At 54.8% G+C, this 16897-nt stretch overlaps 6 protein-coding genes across 6 annotated transcripts in view; 4 read left to right on the forward strand and 2 right to left on the reverse strand.

Annotated features, from left to right (window-relative positions):
- Positions 1–628, forward strand: part of SODALDRAFT_334490 (hypothetical protein) — a 1288-nt gene extending 660 nt beyond the window's left edge. The window contains exon 3 of the mRNA XM_028612229.1: positions 114–628. Coding sequence (XP_028465203.1) covers positions 114–147 — 34 coding nt within the window. The 3' untranslated portion in view covers positions 148–628. The remainder of the gene's footprint in view (positions 1–113) is intronic.
- SODALDRAFT_313552 (MOSC N-terminal beta barrel domain-containing protein) lies at positions 170–3468 on the reverse strand. The gene is made up of 2 exons (XM_028609235.1): positions 3109–3468; positions 170–3048 (listed from the first exon to the last, which is right to left on the reverse strand). Exons 1-2 carry the CDS (start codon positions 3191–3193, stop codon positions 650–652), a joined length of 2484 nt encoding a protein of 827 aa, XP_028465204.1. The 5' UTR covers positions 3194–3468; the 3' UTR covers positions 170–649.
- Positions 3469–3811: 343 nt separating this feature from the next.
- On the forward strand, positions 3812–6214 carry SODALDRAFT_313555 (cell division control protein). Its single transcript, XM_028609236.1, has 2 exons — positions 3812–4030; positions 4099–6214. The coding sequence occupies exons 1-2, from the start codon at positions 3982–3984 to the stop codon at positions 5919–5921; spliced, it is 1872 nt and encodes a 623-aa protein (XP_028465205.1). The 5' UTR covers positions 3812–3981; the 3' UTR covers positions 5922–6214.
- Positions 6215–7740: 1526 nt separating this feature from the next.
- On the forward strand, positions 7741–10265 carry SODALDRAFT_340699 (hypothetical protein; the record flags this gene model as incomplete). The annotated part of the gene is made up of 2 exons (XM_028612975.1): positions 7741–8193; positions 8274–10265. The coding sequence occupies 2 exons, from the start codon at positions 7741–7743 to the stop codon at positions 10263–10265; spliced, it is 2445 nt and encodes an 814-aa protein (XP_028465206.1).
- A 1735-nt stretch (positions 10266–12000) lies between these two features.
- On the reverse strand, positions 12001–14657 carry SODALDRAFT_195730 (hypothetical protein). The gene is made up of 2 exons (XM_028607167.1): positions 14372–14657; positions 12001–14289 (listed from the first exon to the last, which is right to left on the reverse strand). Exons 1-2 carry the CDS (start codon positions 14565–14567, stop codon positions 12110–12112), a joined length of 2376 nt encoding a protein of 791 aa, XP_028465207.1. The 5' UTR covers positions 14568–14657; the 3' UTR covers positions 12001–12109.
- Positions 14658–15210: 553 nt separating this feature from the next.
- SODALDRAFT_334497 (glutaredoxin) lies at positions 15211–16596 on the forward strand. Its single transcript, XM_028612230.1, has 2 exons — positions 15211–16167; positions 16232–16596. The coding sequence occupies exons 1-2, from the start codon at positions 15451–15453 to the stop codon at positions 16313–16315; spliced, it is 801 nt and encodes a 266-aa protein (XP_028465208.1). The 5' UTR covers positions 15211–15450; the 3' UTR covers positions 16316–16596.
- Positions 16597–16897: the final 301 nt, after the last annotated feature.

Here is a 16897-nt window from a genome sequence, read left to right on the forward strand (position 1 = left end):
AATGGCGACGGACTGCAACCAAGTAACATTTTCTCTTGTCTTTTTTTTCTTTTTCTTTTCTTTTTCTTCCTCCTCCCATATAAGAATTGTGTACTGACACCCGGCCAATCTAGTTTCACGGAGGGACCTCCGAGCCCTCCCAAGTGAAGACGGGAATCTAGAAACCATTCGCCTTGTCGGACAGGGTTGACTGGGAATACGGGCTTGGTGGTTGGTCATACGTCGCGATTGAAGGAAACGCGACGTGAAAATGTGAGATGATACGGTCATTTTGGGTGTATAATGTTGCGACGGCAGAAGCATTACATTACGGTGTACGATACAGCGGGAATGGCAAGTTTGCTCACTTCGTACTCGACTCTCCCATCTGCCCAGTGCCATCTATTCATCCACTCACCCAGCCTGCGTGATATTTATGGGAGTTGGCATTCGGAAAACCCCTAAGAATAACAGCGCATATTCGAATATTGATCTTACTTCTTAAGACCATTGCGTGTCGTAGTCTCATCTCGTCGTAGGTTTTGTCATAGCTGTCGTATCTCCCCTCAGCCATCAGTTCTAATATCTAGCGACAAAGTTCGCAGAAGATAGATGGACTGGGAAATCCCTTGCCGAACGGAATCCCCCCTCCCCCCTTTTTTTTTCTTTTTCACGCATCGATATGAACGGCATCCCCTATCCGGATTGTCGGGAACTGGGTCTCCTTCGTCTGCGCGCCAGACTGGGCTTTATGACGCATATGTGTTCCGAAAAACACCTTGCCATCAAAACGTCGCGTCTTTGCCAATGTGACAAACGGTTCCTCGCGTTTCTCTCCGGTCTCTTGGTCGACGCAGACCATCTGGCATCGTCGACAGGAGCCCATCAACTGAAACTGCTGCACCCCGATCCTTAGGCTCGACCAGTTATCTTCAGTATACGCTAGATCGTCTGACGCCCCGCCCGAACCCGCCGAAGGTCCTATGACAATATTGCCTCGGAATGCAGCGGGAGGCACCGGATTTCCCCCCTTAGCGACGATGATGTGGTTCAAGACATCGAGGCTTGCCGTGTTCACAAGCAGGATTGGGCTCTCATTGGAGAGGAGAATCCTGCCCGTCTTCTGTTCCGAGTCCGAGTCCGGCGGCGACGGCAAGGCGGGAAAGCTTCCAGGCATGCTTCTGATTTCTCCCCCTGAGCGCCTTCCTAGTTTCTGATGGCCCTGAATTCGTGCCTTGGCGTGTCGCATACTACGCCCGTGACCACCGGGAGGGAATCTTGCCAGAACGCAAGGGACTGATAGAATCGTAGAAAAGAACCCATTGACTTCGGGGACGGTGCAGTTCTGGGCGGCTATCTCGTCTCCGCATACCCTGGAAGACGATGGCCGAATTGCCAAGTCAGAATCGATTATCCAGAGATTGGCGGATAGAGGCACCGAGATCTCGTCGAGTATGTCGGTGTGTTTTTGGCCACAGTATTTCAAGCGCAGCACACCATTGTCGAAGTCTAAAAAGGGGCGGATGAGGGCCATTTTGGGATATCGCTTTTGACTCAGTGCTTGGCCAGTTCCTTCATGGACAAGGCACCACTCTCGGTCCCAGGCCAGGCCTTCGGGCTTCACTTCCCAAGGTACACCAGGAGGAACGGCGTACCCAGCACAGCTCTTGATGGGATAGACCATTATTTGCTGGACCTCGAACCTGACAAATTCGGGGCATCGAGAAACAGCAGGCAGAGTGATGCTTGGTTCCTCCTCCCTGTAGAATTCCTCGATGAAGGAGATGAACCGGTCGACGTCCGAGACAATACTCATAGCACCGAGGCTAACTCTAATGACGCCTGTCGGCTTGCCTGCAATGATATCCTGGTCTGTTCCGCAGCGGAAGCCGGAGGAAAAATTCCTCCTCACCTCCCAGGGGTGTAGTCCAAGCGCAGCGACAACCCCACCAGGGCTACATACGCCGCCAGTCCGTACATGGAAGTTCTTCAAAGCAGCTAGCTTTTCAAACTCGGCTAGGCTGACCCAGGCACCGGACGCGTTTCTGATGTTAAATGATACCACGGGTCCGGGATGAGGCCCATCCCCGTCGCCGGTTTGCGCCGAGTACAAAACACAGACTGGCTCCCCATTGGCGTGCTTTAAGCCAGCGAGGCCACGGAACATACGACGGCTGAGATGGGCGGTGTACGAGGAGATCCGATCCATGGACCCAAAGAGTTCCTGGTGGACCTCGAGAGCTGCGTCGAGAGCGAGGATACTGTGAAACGGAAGCGTCCCATCTTCCAGTCTTTCGTGTAGATATTGACTCTTGGGTGCATGCCACTGTTCTTTCCCGCAGAGAACAGTGTCTACCGTGCCGCCACCGAAATATCGCCGAGATTGAAAAGCACCTTCCGCTTGCTTTCGAACGATCAGAGCTCCAAGATCGGGGTATCCGAAGATCTTATAGAGACTGACGACGGTGAAATCGGGCGCAGACTCTGCATTGCCGAGATCCAGTGGCGATGTGGCAGCGAGGGAGGCAGCATCCAAAAGGGTGTACAGGGGTAAGGAGGAGGCTTTGGTCGCTCGTCTCAGGTCGTGCGACCACGACAGGGGATATCGTGTTCCGTCCAAATGGGATTGAGCGCTGTATGAAAAGAGAACGGCAGATCCTATCCTTGGATGCGCTTTGAAGGGATTCTTCCCTTGAATCCAAGCGTGAACTGCGGCGTTATCGACACAGGCGCTCTCCTTGGCTTCTTCTCGAACTCCTACGAGACTCGTATGACAGGCTTGATGGTAGACATAACTGAATCCGTCTCGCCGGCAACGGAATGCTTCGAGGATGAGTTTGACACCAGCGGTTGCGTTGGCGACGAAGACCAAATCAAAATTGGCCGGGTCGGCATTGAAAAAATGGAGTAAGCGTACACGAATGTCTTCGATGCGGGCAGTCGTGTACTGAGATGGTGATGAACCCGAATGCGGATTTCCCCACAAGTTGGACATCATATCAGCGGAAACCCTTTCCACCAGGGACTTTGAGTACAGAGTTGTCCCGGCATGATCGAGATAGACAGAATCTGATGGCACGTGTCAACTAGAGGTGACATCTCGATCAAAAGGTTTGAGATTTTACTGACCTTTTAACATGGGAAATTCGCGACTTCGTAGTTCCTCCACACGGGAGTTGTATCCAGCAGAATTGTCCTCCATCTTGAGCCTCATGAAAATGAGAAGATAGGTTGCCTCATTGCCTGGTCGGGGATAACTGAAGTTGCATTCAATGAAGATCGAGGGCAGAGCTGGGAACACTGCCCGGCTGTGGCGATTCTTGCAGGCAGCTGTGGGAACCAACTATAAGGCGGTCGATCAGGGACAACCTGCGAGTCCAGTTCATATCGGATAGAACATGACTGGGCAAACAGACATGGCCGGGACAAGAGACAAAAGACATCGTCTCCGGCCTGGTCAAGTTAAGTTCGAATGGACCTCGGTGATGGCCGCTCCTAAAAAGGTCCAATTGTACAGCGGGCACCTCCGGCCCCTCGCCCCCAGTGTGTTATCTGAATGACGCATAGGGCACAGTAATAAAAGACACACATGTGCCTCAGATAGCACTGTGCTGTGGAGTACGGTACCTTACCTATGGTACCTATCGTTGCATGAACCACAGCGCCTCAGCCACACGCGGGAGGGTTCGTGTGGCACGCGTGCTGGAACGCGAACGCGAGATCAATTTACGCGTCGAACATGGTCCACTTTCCCTGGCACGCGGTTCTACCTTGTATTAATTTCCCATAGCAGGGAGCACCCGACGCCCTGACAACTTGTCCTAAGGAATGCAACAACTTGTATGTGCCTTATTGTGTACATCTGGTCAACCTCGGTTTTCACCACATCGTTGCTTCCTCACTCTGTCCATTGTCCTTTCTTCCTTATCACGTCAAGCATCAATTGATTTGGCAATCACAATTCATCCTTAGACCATCGGGGCCGTTCTCACCTTTGCTGCCATGCCTCGCACCAGCCTTGGGAAACGGACGAGGGATCTACCCGACGATAGTAAGAACGATCCAAAGCCCCAGTCCAACCCTGTCAAAGATAATTCGTTACTCATATATTTCCTACAGTATTTTATACCGATTCCCCGGCCAAGCGAACTAGACGGTCCCTCGCCCGCCTGAGAGAAGTGAACGACGAGAACGTAAACCCAGAAACAACTACCACGCAACGATTTCTACACAAGATATCTGAGGTCGACAATGATGACGATGACGACGATTTTTGCATCGCAACACCTACACCGCGTAGACCAGGTCGCCCACGATCCAAGATTAGCCTTTCTAGCCCTGTACCAATCACCCCACAGACACCACGGCACCGAGATGCCTTTGCCAACACCCCGACAACTCCGCGGCATGTTGTCATGTCCGCTGGGAAGCTCTTCAAGAGACTAACTCCTCAGACACCTTCTTCTCCGAGCACCCAACTGACGGTGTATCATTCTGCGCGGCAGCTCTTTGCGCGAGGTGCTGATCCCGGACAACTCATCGGCCGCGAAGCAGAGCGTCTACGCCTGGTCAAATTCGTCGAACGTAGTTCGTCTTCAAGCCCTGGCGGCTGCCTCTATGTCAGCGGGCCTCCAGGTACCGGAAAGAGCGCCATGATCAAGGACGTGACACAGCAGTGGTCGGAAAGGCCGGAAACTACAAACGTGCGCCACGCATTTGTCAATTGCATGAGCATCAAGTCATCCAGGGATCTCTACCACGCGTTGCTCGAAAACCTTGGGCACAGCGGCGACCGATCCGAGGCGCAAGCTATAGCCGCGCTGCAGAAAATATTCATCACCTCGAAGAAGGACAGCCCCATCTACATGGTCGTGCTCGATGAGATCGATCACGTGTTGACTATGGGTCTGGAAAGTCTCTATCGGCTATTTGAGTGGTCGTTGGAAAAGCCGTCCAGGCTCATGTTGATCGGTATCGCCAACGCCCTGGATCTCACAGACCGATTCTTGCCGCGACTTAAGTCCAAGAATCTGAAGCCGGACCTGCTACCATTCCACCCCTACTCCGCGGCACAGATTAAGAACATCATCACCACACGTCTTAAGAGTTTGCTTCCCGAAGGCAGCCAACAGGCAACACCGCCGTTCATTCACCCAGCGGCCATCGAACTTTGCTCGAGAAAGGTTTCAAGCCAAACTGGTGACCTCCGGAAGGCGTTCGAGATTTGCCGAAGAGCTCTTGATTTAGTAGAGGCCGAGCAGAGAGAGAAGCATGAGATGGAGGCACGGGAGAAGATGTTGCAAATGACACCTTCCCGGAAGCCGCTCGGCGAAGCCGCCAACAAATTGTCACCGTCCAGGGGCGAGAGTCATAGGAGCGTGGCACAGATGGCGGCCGCGTCGCTAAGACAGCTAGCGCCGGAGACGGCGCCTCGTGCATCCATCGCCCACTTGAACAAGGTTACGCAGGCCGCCTTCAGCAACGGAACGAGCCAGCGACTCAAGGCCCTGAATTTGCAGCAGAAGGCGGCTTTATGTGCTCTCGTCGCACTGGAGAAGCGGAACCGGGACACGATAACACGAATGGCGACCGCGCCAGCGACGCCTTCCAAGTCACGGACTCTTGCCCCGACAGTCAAGATGCTTTATGATACATACTCTACCCTTTGCACGCAGGACTCTGTGCTGCACCCGCTATCGAGTTCGGAGTTCCGCGAGGTAGTGGGCAGCCTGGAGACTCTCGGCCTAGTCAACCCGGTAGACGGCAAGTTGGGGGGTCTCATTGCTCAAACGCCCAGCAAGAGGAGACGGAACGCCGTGATGATCACGGCGGAAGAGAAACGACTGGCTAGTTGTGTCGGGGAGAAGGAGATGGAACAGATGACGCAGGGCGTTGGTGCAGGCATTCTCCAGAGTATTCTCAGCGGAGACGCCTTGGATTAGATTGGTAAAAAATCAAGCGAAGAAAAGAGGAAGTGGGGGTTTTTTTTTGAGTTGTTTGTTTCAGGCGTCCGACGGGAGAAAATCCTGTACGTCATGACATGGCATTGCGTGGATGAGATCATTACTTTAGCGTTTGATATTGGAGTCTTAAGCATCCGGGCGTGGGACTTGGATAAACGAAAGGAAGATAGCAGTTGGTACTTTATACGACCATGCCGATGCCGGGCTGGACGAGAATATACAAGAGTATGAAGCAAGAGAAATGTTCACCCGGTAGTATATGGCCCAATTGTATATGAAGAGCAAACTTTCGAAATTTCCGCGTCTTGGTTGGATGCCTGAAGATGAGCCCGCACGACACGGAGCATGGTTTGGATCATATTATTTCAAAGCGTGCTGGTGGCGGTCGGGCTAGTAAGCAGTGGAAGGGTCCAAGCTGCTGAAACACCGGCGAACAACGGCCAACAACGGCCGAGGAAAAACAATGGTCTAAGGGGTCAGGTATTCCGTATCATGTACTCCAAACGTAAGGTACCTTATTCGACACTACCTTATCTACCTACCGGTAAGGCACGTGGATGGCATTGTTTCTGACATCAATAATACCTAGGTAGGCAAGGTACGGTGCCTTACCTTAGGTAGGTACCTAAGGTAGTATACTAATTTAGTAAGGTACCTTAGTTTAGGTAGGTGTTCCCTAGCCGAAGCCCAGGTCATCGCGTCGGTCTCTTCCAAAGTCCCCGCTTTCCCTGACAACCTGGAATCATTCGTCATCCATCTCAGGCCACTTTTTAATTACGGTCTCCCTGCATCCTGAAACTAAATTATGAGATGAACCCCCCCTCTTTACTCGCATCTCTGTTTGAATTTTGATTTGAATTCTGATTTGAATTCTGATTCCTCATTCTTTGCTTTCTCAAAGTTGTCAGCCAAGGCTTCGGCTTCCCACGTTTCTGTCCCCTCTTTCTTAGAGTGCTATTAGTTTATGCATTTGCGTGCACGCACTAAAATTACTGTGCTCTTGTGTTTTTGTCTGTGATACGAAGGGGAGAGAACAAAGAGAAAGCGCCAGTGGTCGTCGGTACAAGAAGAGCGAAGCTTTCTTGGCAGGGTTGCCCCGTAATAATCTCTTGGCACCTGCAAGTGGCATCACCCTCTCCCACCCTCGTCCATCCTCGTCGTCTGCCTACCTTCGTCCCTCATCACCTAGTACCTGCTCTCCTCGCCCAGCGCCCAGCATCCACCAAAGATCAACACACCACAGATCACATAAACCTCTGTTAGTCACCCAATTTCTAAGACCACGGGCTGCCCAGTTCTGCGACAACGACCCGACCACTGGACGACCGCGACGACTCTCGACGACACTACGACTATACGGCGAACGGCGACGCGACGACGACCACGAAAATCCAAACGATCTTGACATTCCAATCGTCCCAACCCGTGGGGACCCAAGATAACACACAGCACTTTCTGCCTCTTAAGATCGAGCCTTTGATTGAAACTTGAGTGGATCATTCAATAGGCGAGAAACAATTACCGCCACTGTCGTTGCTCTCTTGTCGGAGGAGACTCAAATACACGGGGCGAAAAGGACGGAAAAACTCAACACGCACGCCACGCGAGGCGCCTTTCGCGCGTTGGCACGGCCTGCCGGATGGTCGGCAACGCGCCTCCTGCTGGCGCCTCTCCACCGTCGCCGGCCTTACCCGGCACGTCTCGTTCCTCCGCCTCCTTACCGTCCTCGCCTCGCCACCAAGAGACCGGCGTCGTCGGCGACCCGCAGCCTCGCCGCCGTCTGTCTCTCGCCGCATATATGGGCACGTATCTCAATCCCGTCAGCCCCGTCGATCGGAAACCCTCCCCGGCCCGGTCCTTTCTCTCGCGCTTTGCCCTCCCGAACCGCAATCGCACCCGCCATCTCGCAGACTTCCACATTAGCCCTAGCGAACCCCACCGCCAATACTCTGCCGGTGACAAGGTTTACGGTTCTGTCATAGTGACCGTCGTCAAACCCATACGCATCACACACCTGACGGTCTCGCTCCATGGCTACGTCCGCGTTTCCAAGGGGCCCGCCGTCGCCGACCGCGAACTGGCAAATCCCGTTTTGAGCGGTTACCCCTCGACACAGTATCATGGCAACGGTTATGCCTCGCTTTTCCAGGATGAGCAGGTCCTCGCTGGCGAGGGCAGGCTGGAAGCGGCCAAGTACCAGTTTAGGTTCGAATTGCAGTTCCCCGGAAAGGGTCTCCCCAGCAGTATTGATGTATGGTTGATGTTTTCACCCTCCTTAATCCGGTTACACCGCTTAATCAGTGCGTTCCCCTATTGACTTTTCTGTTACAGTTCGAACGCGGAACAATATCCTACATGATTACCGCGACGATGACACGCCCGACCTCGATCAATGCCACAACCACGTGCGAGCGCAAGATAGCACTGATCGAGAAAATTGATATCGGCCTCCTTCCTCGCCCCCGACCGAAGATGATCTATGTTGAACCGATATCCAAGAAGTCAAGGAGAAGAAAGCAGGCAGCAGGGCAGGAGAGACCTCCGATTTCTTCGGACGTGACGGATCAGGGCTCCGACCGCGACTCGGTCACCGAATCAACGCCGATAGGAGCCGAAGTGCAAAGCCAAGATGCCAACGACATGCAGGGGAGTCCAATACAGCACGACGTTCGCAGCGAGGTCAGTGCCGAGAGCGGCAGGACATCGGGCAGCAACCTGAGCGACCAAGTGCCCGATATGCAGGTGGCCACAGCTCTCGCCGCCAACGCGAAGCTGCAGGCCGTGGACGACAAGACCATCATTGCGACGATGCAGCTTCTGCGGGGCGGCGCCCTCGCCGGCGATACAACTACCGTACGAGTTACGGTGCAACATACCAAGCCCCTGAAAAGCATGCACGGCCTTATTATTACTTTGTACCGGCGAGGAGAAATTGATACTGCTCCGCCGTCATCTCTATTTGCCGACGTAGTGTCTGAGCACGACTCGCAGAGACTGACGAAAGAGGATTATTTTCCCAGGTCGAGGACGGGGCTGAGCGGCCTCTCTTTGTCGTCGTCTTCCAGGTCACGGCCTCATTTCCGTAAGGACTTGTCACAAGTCGTGGCTCCGCTCATCATCGACCCAGACACTCTGGAAACGACGGTGTCGGCGACGGTTAAAGTGCCCGAAGATGCCTTCCCCACGATAAAAGGCGTCCCCGGCGGCATGATCAGCTTCCGGTACTACGTGGAAGTCGTCATGGATCTAGGAGGCCGGATGGCGAGTTATTTGCAAGGGAGTAATCAATCCAGGGGAGGAGGAGGCTACGGGGCGGGCACGAGCGCCATGGATGGAAGCAATTACATGTCCCGCGGCGGAAACATCATCGACACGGAGGCGCTGCGGCACAGAAACCTCAAAGGCGTGGTTTGGGGCAGTCTTGAGCTCGTCATGGGGACAGTTGACAGCACCAGGGAAAGAGGGAGGAGCAACACGCTGATGACGTACCAGCTGCGTGACGATTCTACCAGCCAGGATGAGATTATCAGCCCCTGGTCAGAGGACATTCCGGTGGAGAGTGGCCCAGGGCACTGGCAACCATCCGCACCATCCACACCCGCGCCGTCGCAGCCAGCGCCGTTGCAGCCAGCACCCTCACAGCCAACACCCTCACAGCCGCTATCGCCGCGTGCCCAGCTGTTGAATGGACAGGCCACAGCAGCTCCGCCACAGGCAGTCGGGCTAGGTGTCAACGAAGAGGCCCCGGCTTATGTTCCGCCGCCGCGACTTCCGGACGAGGGAACGCTCACGGACAAGCAGCGAGTGAGGCTCCAGGAACAGAGATTGCTTCCCAGCCGACCTCCACGATCCCCAGAAGCTGAAGCTGGACCGTCAAGATCGGCCGCAGCAGAGCCCGAACCCAACATATACGATGCGGACGACGAGCCAGCTATGGTACCGCCAATGACTTCAGCACTCGAGACAGCTCCATCGAGCGCGGAAACGGATGGTGTAGAGCAAGGCCCCTCGGCTCCGACGCTAGAAGACATCGAGTCGGGACAGGGAGAGGACAAACTAGAGTTAGAGAGACAGCGGCTGCTCAGGGAAGCAAGCGCACCGCCCCAGTTCCCAGATGATTACGAATCTGGGCCCAGCCGACCATCGGCACCGACAGCGCGACAGGCAGAGGATTTTGAACCCTCAGCGCCGGTGCTGACGGAGGAGGACGAATACGGTGCCCAATACGCATACGGTACCGAGGCAAGAGCGGAAACAGGGGGTATATCATCTTCGGCGAACCATTCGGCGAGGTCCGAGCCGTTGCCCAGGTACGAGAGGTGACAGACATATAACGTACTCACTCACACCTTAGGACACGGCCATTTGATCTTTCTGTACTTTATACGAAGTGGATATTATTTGTCCCTCTATGGGGTTGTACAATGAGAGGGCATGAGGCGGGATAGAGAAGCGAATATCTGAAGCTTAAATGAACCAAATTGAGGTGATACACGATGAACCACGTACAAAGTACTTCGTTCGGAACCTTGTCCCGATCTCGAAGTCGACTGCCCGTTCGTTGAGAGCCGCAGTGGCTTGTTTGTGGCGCCGCTTGGACCTACCATTGGCTTAAGGTTTCCAACCGTATCGCTTACGTAACGAAGCATTCTAGAACCCGCAACAGTACGGACAACGTTGGTACCTTACGGAGTACAAGAAGTGACATCATGTGCGTACCTTACCTAGATTTCGGTGCTGACGAGGCACACCGGTGCGATGGTTTATGACGATTTACCAACATATCCTTCCGCTCTGAACTTCGACAGAGTCTTGAGCCAACATGGCAAGCCAGGAATACTATAACCCAGGGGGGTTCCAGCAGCAACAGCCCCCGCCACAGCAGCCGTATTATGGACCACCGACGCCTCAACCCGTATGCTCTCCTTCTCTCTCCTCCCTTTATCCCGTCCTTCCGTTCGCTACACTCATCATCGACTCTTATCACCCCTGCTTTCTTCAAACGACCAAATCTCATCTCACCGTCCCGATCACATACTCACCGACTGGGAGCCCTGTGCTAATTGCTCCTCCACTACCACAATGACAGGTCTACGGCGGTGCCCCCCAGAATCCTCAGGGCTACTACCCGCCACCCCAACCGCAACCTCAGATGGCCTACCAGCAGCCGGGGCCTCCTCCGCCGCAAAGTGGCAGCGGGAACCAGAAGCAGCGGGGCTGTCTCGCCGCCTGTCTCGCGACGCTGTGCTGCTGTTTCATGTGCGACGAGGCTTGCGAGTGCTGCGTAGATTGGTGAGTTTAACCCGACCATGTTCTGAATGAACCCTATTTTCTCTTCGTCCAGCCCAGCCCCCTTGGGCAAAGGCCGGAAACCGGGTCTTGTGCTCATGCGTTTCTTCTTTAGCTGCGACTGCTGCGCCGACATGTGTTAGAGCGTTATTTTTCTTTCCGGGCTGTGAATAGGGCATTTCCCTTCTCCTTGGGGTGGTTTGGACGTTTGAACGTCAAAGCGTTTCACTATTAGAGTATCATTATGTTCTGGGTCTACGACGGTTGCTGCTTTCTTCGGGGGCTAATCGGGCTGGAATGGTTCGATGGCAATGCCTCTGGATTTTCATCTTCAGGAGTTCGAACTAGGGAGGCCTCTTCAACCTGCCCCTTTTTCTTCTTCTTCTTCTTCTTCTTCTTCCTCCCTCGCTTTCCCACGCGATTTATAGTTACGCACTAGCCGTTTCCCAGCGGACGAAAGCCAGCAGCGAGAGGGTTACTTTGCAATTCCGTCATTCTTATTAGCCCTCTACCAGATAACTGTACCGCGCCAGGAGAGATCGTAGTTGGGACCTCCACTACTCGAAATCAGGTTACTCGTGTAAAGCTTTTCTGGATTCACCCTATCATATATGCGAACACCTGCGGCTCTGAGAGCTGGAACATGCGACAAAGTCAAGGAAGACAAAAGGAAACCGATAAAGAGTATGCCCGTCATACCTTCTGTCCCCCTCCCCTGTACCTCATCCGTCTCCTCCTTTTAACGGTCGAGCTCGACGTAATTGGCAGGGAAAAGGCCCTGTTTGTTGGCCGAGTGACCGAACCACCAGTCGTCATCGGGGAATTCGACATTTGTGATCTTGTCGTTCTCGTTGAAGCTCAGTTCTAATTTTCAAACGTCAGTCAAATCCACATACATTAAGAGTATGACCAAGAGAATCCTTACCATTGTCCTCGGCGGCTTCGTAGTCGTACAAGGCCGTAGCAGTACGGCCCTGAGATGCGGAAGCAGGAGCGCGTTGAGGCGCCGCGGGAGCAGGTGCTGAGGACGGGACCGCAGCAGCTGATGGCGCCGGCGTAGGCTCGTCCGCGACAAGCTCGACGTAGTTGCTGGGAAACAGCCCGATCTCCCCCTTGGAGTTGGTGCCCATCCACCAGTCCTCATCCACCATGTCAATGTTGGTAACATACTCGCCCTCGCGTAGATCAATCTCATTGTCCTCGGCCTTCTCGTAATCGTACTGAATGATTGCGCGCTTGCCGCCAACTTGGCCACCCGGCTGTGCCTGGCCTGCAGCAACCTGGTCACGGCCCAACTCCTGCTCGGCAGCGGCCGTGGCAGCGCCTCGTCCCACGTCGTACGACTCATTCGGCAGGTCCTCCTCCTTGGGCAACCCCCTCTCGAGCTCCTGGGTCGGGATGGAGGGAGGCTGGCGTTCCTCGGGACGCTCCAGCTGAGGCTCTGGGCCGCGGGGGACGGGAACGGCAACGCGGACGGGAGAATGTTCGGGCTCTTCATAGCCATCCTGCTGGGGTTCGACCGGACGTTGGGCCGGGCGAGGCGGAATTGGCTCCGGTTCCTCTTCTTCCTCGTCTGTAGGCGGAGGCGGGCGAGCCGGTAAGCCGGGAAGAGCAAAGCCACCGGACGGCCTCGTCTCGCTCGGAGGAGGGGGGGGCGGGCTGGGTTCCTGGCGCTGCTCTTCGGGCTCGTCGCGCGCAAATTGGGGAGCAGGAGGAGGGACACCAACACCAATAGGTGCCGTGTTCTTGAAGCGGTCCCGTAACGCGCCGACACCGCCGCTTGGCTCCGCAGTCTGTTCCCCTCGCTCAGCGGTATCACCCGTGTGGTCCCTGCTCAACCTGCCAGACGCTTCCCGATCAAATCCAGCGGTGTGCACCGGAGCCCATGACTTGCCCGTGTAGCCACTCTTCCACTCTCCGCTCTTTTGGACACCCAGAGGAGTGGTGACAGATGATCCACTCTTTTGAGCGCCCAAAGCGGCAGGGGAAGGCGCTGGCACAGCCCCTCCCTCCCTCGCCTTCTTTTCTGCCCAGAGCTGTGCGGGAGTTTTGCCGCCCTGGTCTGCAAACGTTCGGCTAGCAGCGCCGACCGGAGGTGCGGCAGTAACAGCCGGGGAGCCAAAGCCAAGGCCGCCTGGCGTGGGTGCTTTAGTACCGGTAAATGCCGATCCGCCAAACTTGTGTGCCACCTTGGGTTTCGGCAACGACGTCAGACGTTCCGATTGCGATTGGTTAAAGGCGGCACTGCGCTCAGCCAGCGACCTAGGCCGCTCTTCCTGTTCCTCGCTGCTTGGCTGGGGTTCGGGAGGCTTCTGCGCCTTTGCCCGAATGGCAGCGATATCGACCTTCCCCACGGGTTCGTAGGAACCCTTGACGGGCGTGGGACGGTCATCCTTCTCTTCCTTCGCGGCGGCACGGAGAGCGGCAATATCGACCTTCCCAATGGGCTGGTAGCCTCCTTTCACAACGTCGCTGCGGTCTTCTTCATTCCTGGTAGGGACAAAGCGAGAGGGCTCCTGGCGCTGGCCCGTGAGCTCTGCTAGATTGACTTTGGTGGGCTTATAAGCCGATTCGACCTTTTCGACTTCAGTTCGGGTGACGGGCGGGGCATCGTGGCCCCAGCCATCGTCATCAACACTGGGTCCTCTCCGGTTTCGTGCCGCTACGATGGGATTAACGGCGGAGGATGAAGCAGTCGGAGTAAACACGGGCTTCGATGCGACTGGCGGCCGGGACCCCGTGGCGGCGGCAGAAGAAAGGGCGGCAGAGCCGGCGGAGTACTTGGCGCCCGAAGCATCCGCGATCTTCTTGACAATTGTCTCAGGCTCAAGGTCCGCATCGGAGCGAGCAGTTATTTGTACGTGAAAGCCGTGTAGAACTTTCGAGACGGCGGCGGTGTGGGTGGTGAAATAACCCTTCGTCCTCTCTGGAACACCCCCTCCGCACCAAGCGATGAGGGCAAACTTGGGGAGGCCCGAGTTGGGATCCTTGACCTTGACAAAAGCGAATTGGATGCGGCCCTCGTTGAAATCCTCGATCAGATCGGAAAGCTCGCCCTCTGAACAGCGGAGACCGCGTCAGCCGGGTTCCAGAAAGATTAGATTAAAGTACGAGTCTTATGCTTTTCCAAGCTTACTTACCCCCAGTGGTTTGGACCTTGAGAATACTCTCCTTCGAACCAGTGTCTTGGAAGGCGTTGGCTAAGGGAGCCTGAACCGAAAACAATGCCCATTGAGCATGTGTTGGGGAGCTCGAGCTCGGGGCCGGCCCATGGATGACGGCCTGGTAGCTGCTCTTGATGGAGGGCCCGTTGATAGAGAGATTGAGCGACGCCATAGCGATGGGCTGGCCACGGGGTCAATTTCAGACGTTCGTGACAAGCGTTCGTGAGAAGCTCTGGCCTGGTGGTCGATGGTGAATTTCGATGCGAGAAAGAGGGGAGGCCTTTGGACTATGGAGTACTACCAGGCAGATATTTAAGAGAACCTTGGAAACAAGCAATTCGTGGAGTGCCGTTTCAAGGTGTCACTGGCAATGTCTGACGACGAGGAAGCTGACGTAACAACCCCTGCTGCGACCCAGCCGGTACGGAGACTGGGAAGGCTGTGCACAAACAGCGAATGGGACTTGAAAAACACAGCATTGAGTCGCTCATGCGCAGGTGCCAACATTGAGCGGGGAAGTATGTACTCCGTAGCGTGTGTGGGGACCCTCACCCCTGCCATCGTCAGGAACTCGCCGTGCAAGTGTGGGGCAATGGTACGCCGATAGGTACCTAAGCTCTGAATAGTGCATAAACCACAGAAGCCTGGTGCTAAATGACGCAATATGACCTCTGGCGGTTCAATATCCCAGATATAAGCATCCTTATACATTAATCAGTTAAATAGACCCGCACTAGTGACCTAAGCAGAAGAACGTATCGAAAACTCTCTCATCTTGGAGGGGTTATGCCCCGCGACCAGTCGAAGGCTTTTGACTGATTGATAATAAACCGCCACCTGCTCCCTTGCAACAGCTCCAAACAACTTTTTAATCAGGAGCAGTAGCAGACTCATAATCCACGATACTACGGAGTAACCACTTCTTTGGATCTAAAGTCGTCGCATTCGAGATCTTCACACATCCACCACGATATCATTGATACTGGTTGTGCAACAGCAATTAAGTACGCAGCAACACGCCTCGATCTGAGCATACCGTGTCATAAAGCATCAAAATGTCGAACATCAAGGAAATGACGAGCATCCCGGAATGGGAGAACCATATCGAAACACTCCCGCCGTCGACACTTCTCATCATGTCCTTCCATGCGCCTTGGGCCGCCCCCTGCGCCCAGATGGCAACCGTCCTGTCCACGCTCGCCGCCGACTACCCTGTCACGGACCCTCCCCAAACGTCCTGGGTGTCGATCAATGCCGAAGAACTAAGCGACCTCAGCGAAGCCTATAACGTTACTGCCGTTCCGTTCCTCGTCCTGATCAGGAACGGCAAAGTCCTCGAAACCGTTAGCGGAAGCAGTGCGGTCAAGGTGCGCAACGCCATCGAGACACAGGCCAAGAAATCCGCCGGCTCGGCTGGCCCCACCAGTGCAAACGGTGTTGAGACGAGCGACGCGAACGCAGTTAGCAAGGCGGCGCCGGCGAAGACGGAGGAACCAGTAGACCCGGAAGAGGCAAAGGAAGAACTTTTTAAGCGGCTTGGGGAGCTGGTCAAGGCCGCGTCGGTGATGCTGTTCATGAAGGGAACCCCTAGCTCCCCGGAGTGCGGCTTCTCGCGACAGATGGTGGGCATTCTGCGGGAGCACTCGGTCAAGTACGGCTTCTTCAATATCTTGGCCGATGACGAGGTACGGCAGGGTCTGAAGGAGTATGCGGAGTGGCCCACATACCCCCAGCTGTGGATCGGGGGCGAGCTTGTTGGTGGGCTAGATATCGTAAGTGAATACCAGATTTGTTCCAAACTCTCTGGCCTTGTTCGCCGTGACTGACTTGTCCCAGGTCAAGGAGGAGCTGGAAAACGACCCTGAGTTCCTGGCACCTTACAGCGTCAAGTCGAATGCCGACAACGTCGCAGATTCATAAGTCAAGTTGTGTAAAAAGAAAAAAAAAGGGGGCGGGGCGATGGAGGCCCCGTTGACCACGCGCCCTTCTGATGAGCGTCGCCTTGGGAGTTCAAGTCGGCCACATATATATGGCTCACTAACAACGGCGAGACAACCCACGGGTGGCGTTTGACCCGCGCCTGAGGCTACTACACCTCCCGTTCTTCATGATGCATTGGCATTGGGTCGTTGCGCAGGGTTCCCGAAAGACGAAAATTCATGGCTACGTTTCGAGCCCGACGTTTGGAGCCACACGATACCGAGGAGTGAGACACAGAGAAAAAGGGCGCGGGGAGGAATTGGCGGCATTTGTTGAGGGCCTAGTTCTCACACTTCTCTCAAAATAGATTGTCTAGGACTCCGTTGGTTTTTCGCGTCTTGAGCATTGTGCTTTCCCCTTAGTATGACGGAGTGCTGCTCTCTTAATACCTACAGGAAAAGAAAAGGATCTTCTTAAATCGACTCGAAACCAACGTCTCGGGAACGTGCCAGTACCAAGAGTGGATTGTTGATACGCTCTCTGCTAATGTGCCTCCAACAAACACACAAGCCAGAGTAAAAG

This window comes from Sodiomyces alkalinus (assembly GCF_003711515.1).
Source record: "Sodiomyces alkalinus F11 unplaced genomic scaffold SODALscaffold_7, whole genome shotgun sequence".
Classification (NCBI taxonomy): domain Eukaryota; kingdom Fungi; phylum Ascomycota; class Sordariomycetes; order Glomerellales; family Plectosphaerellaceae; genus Sodiomyces; species Sodiomyces alkalinus.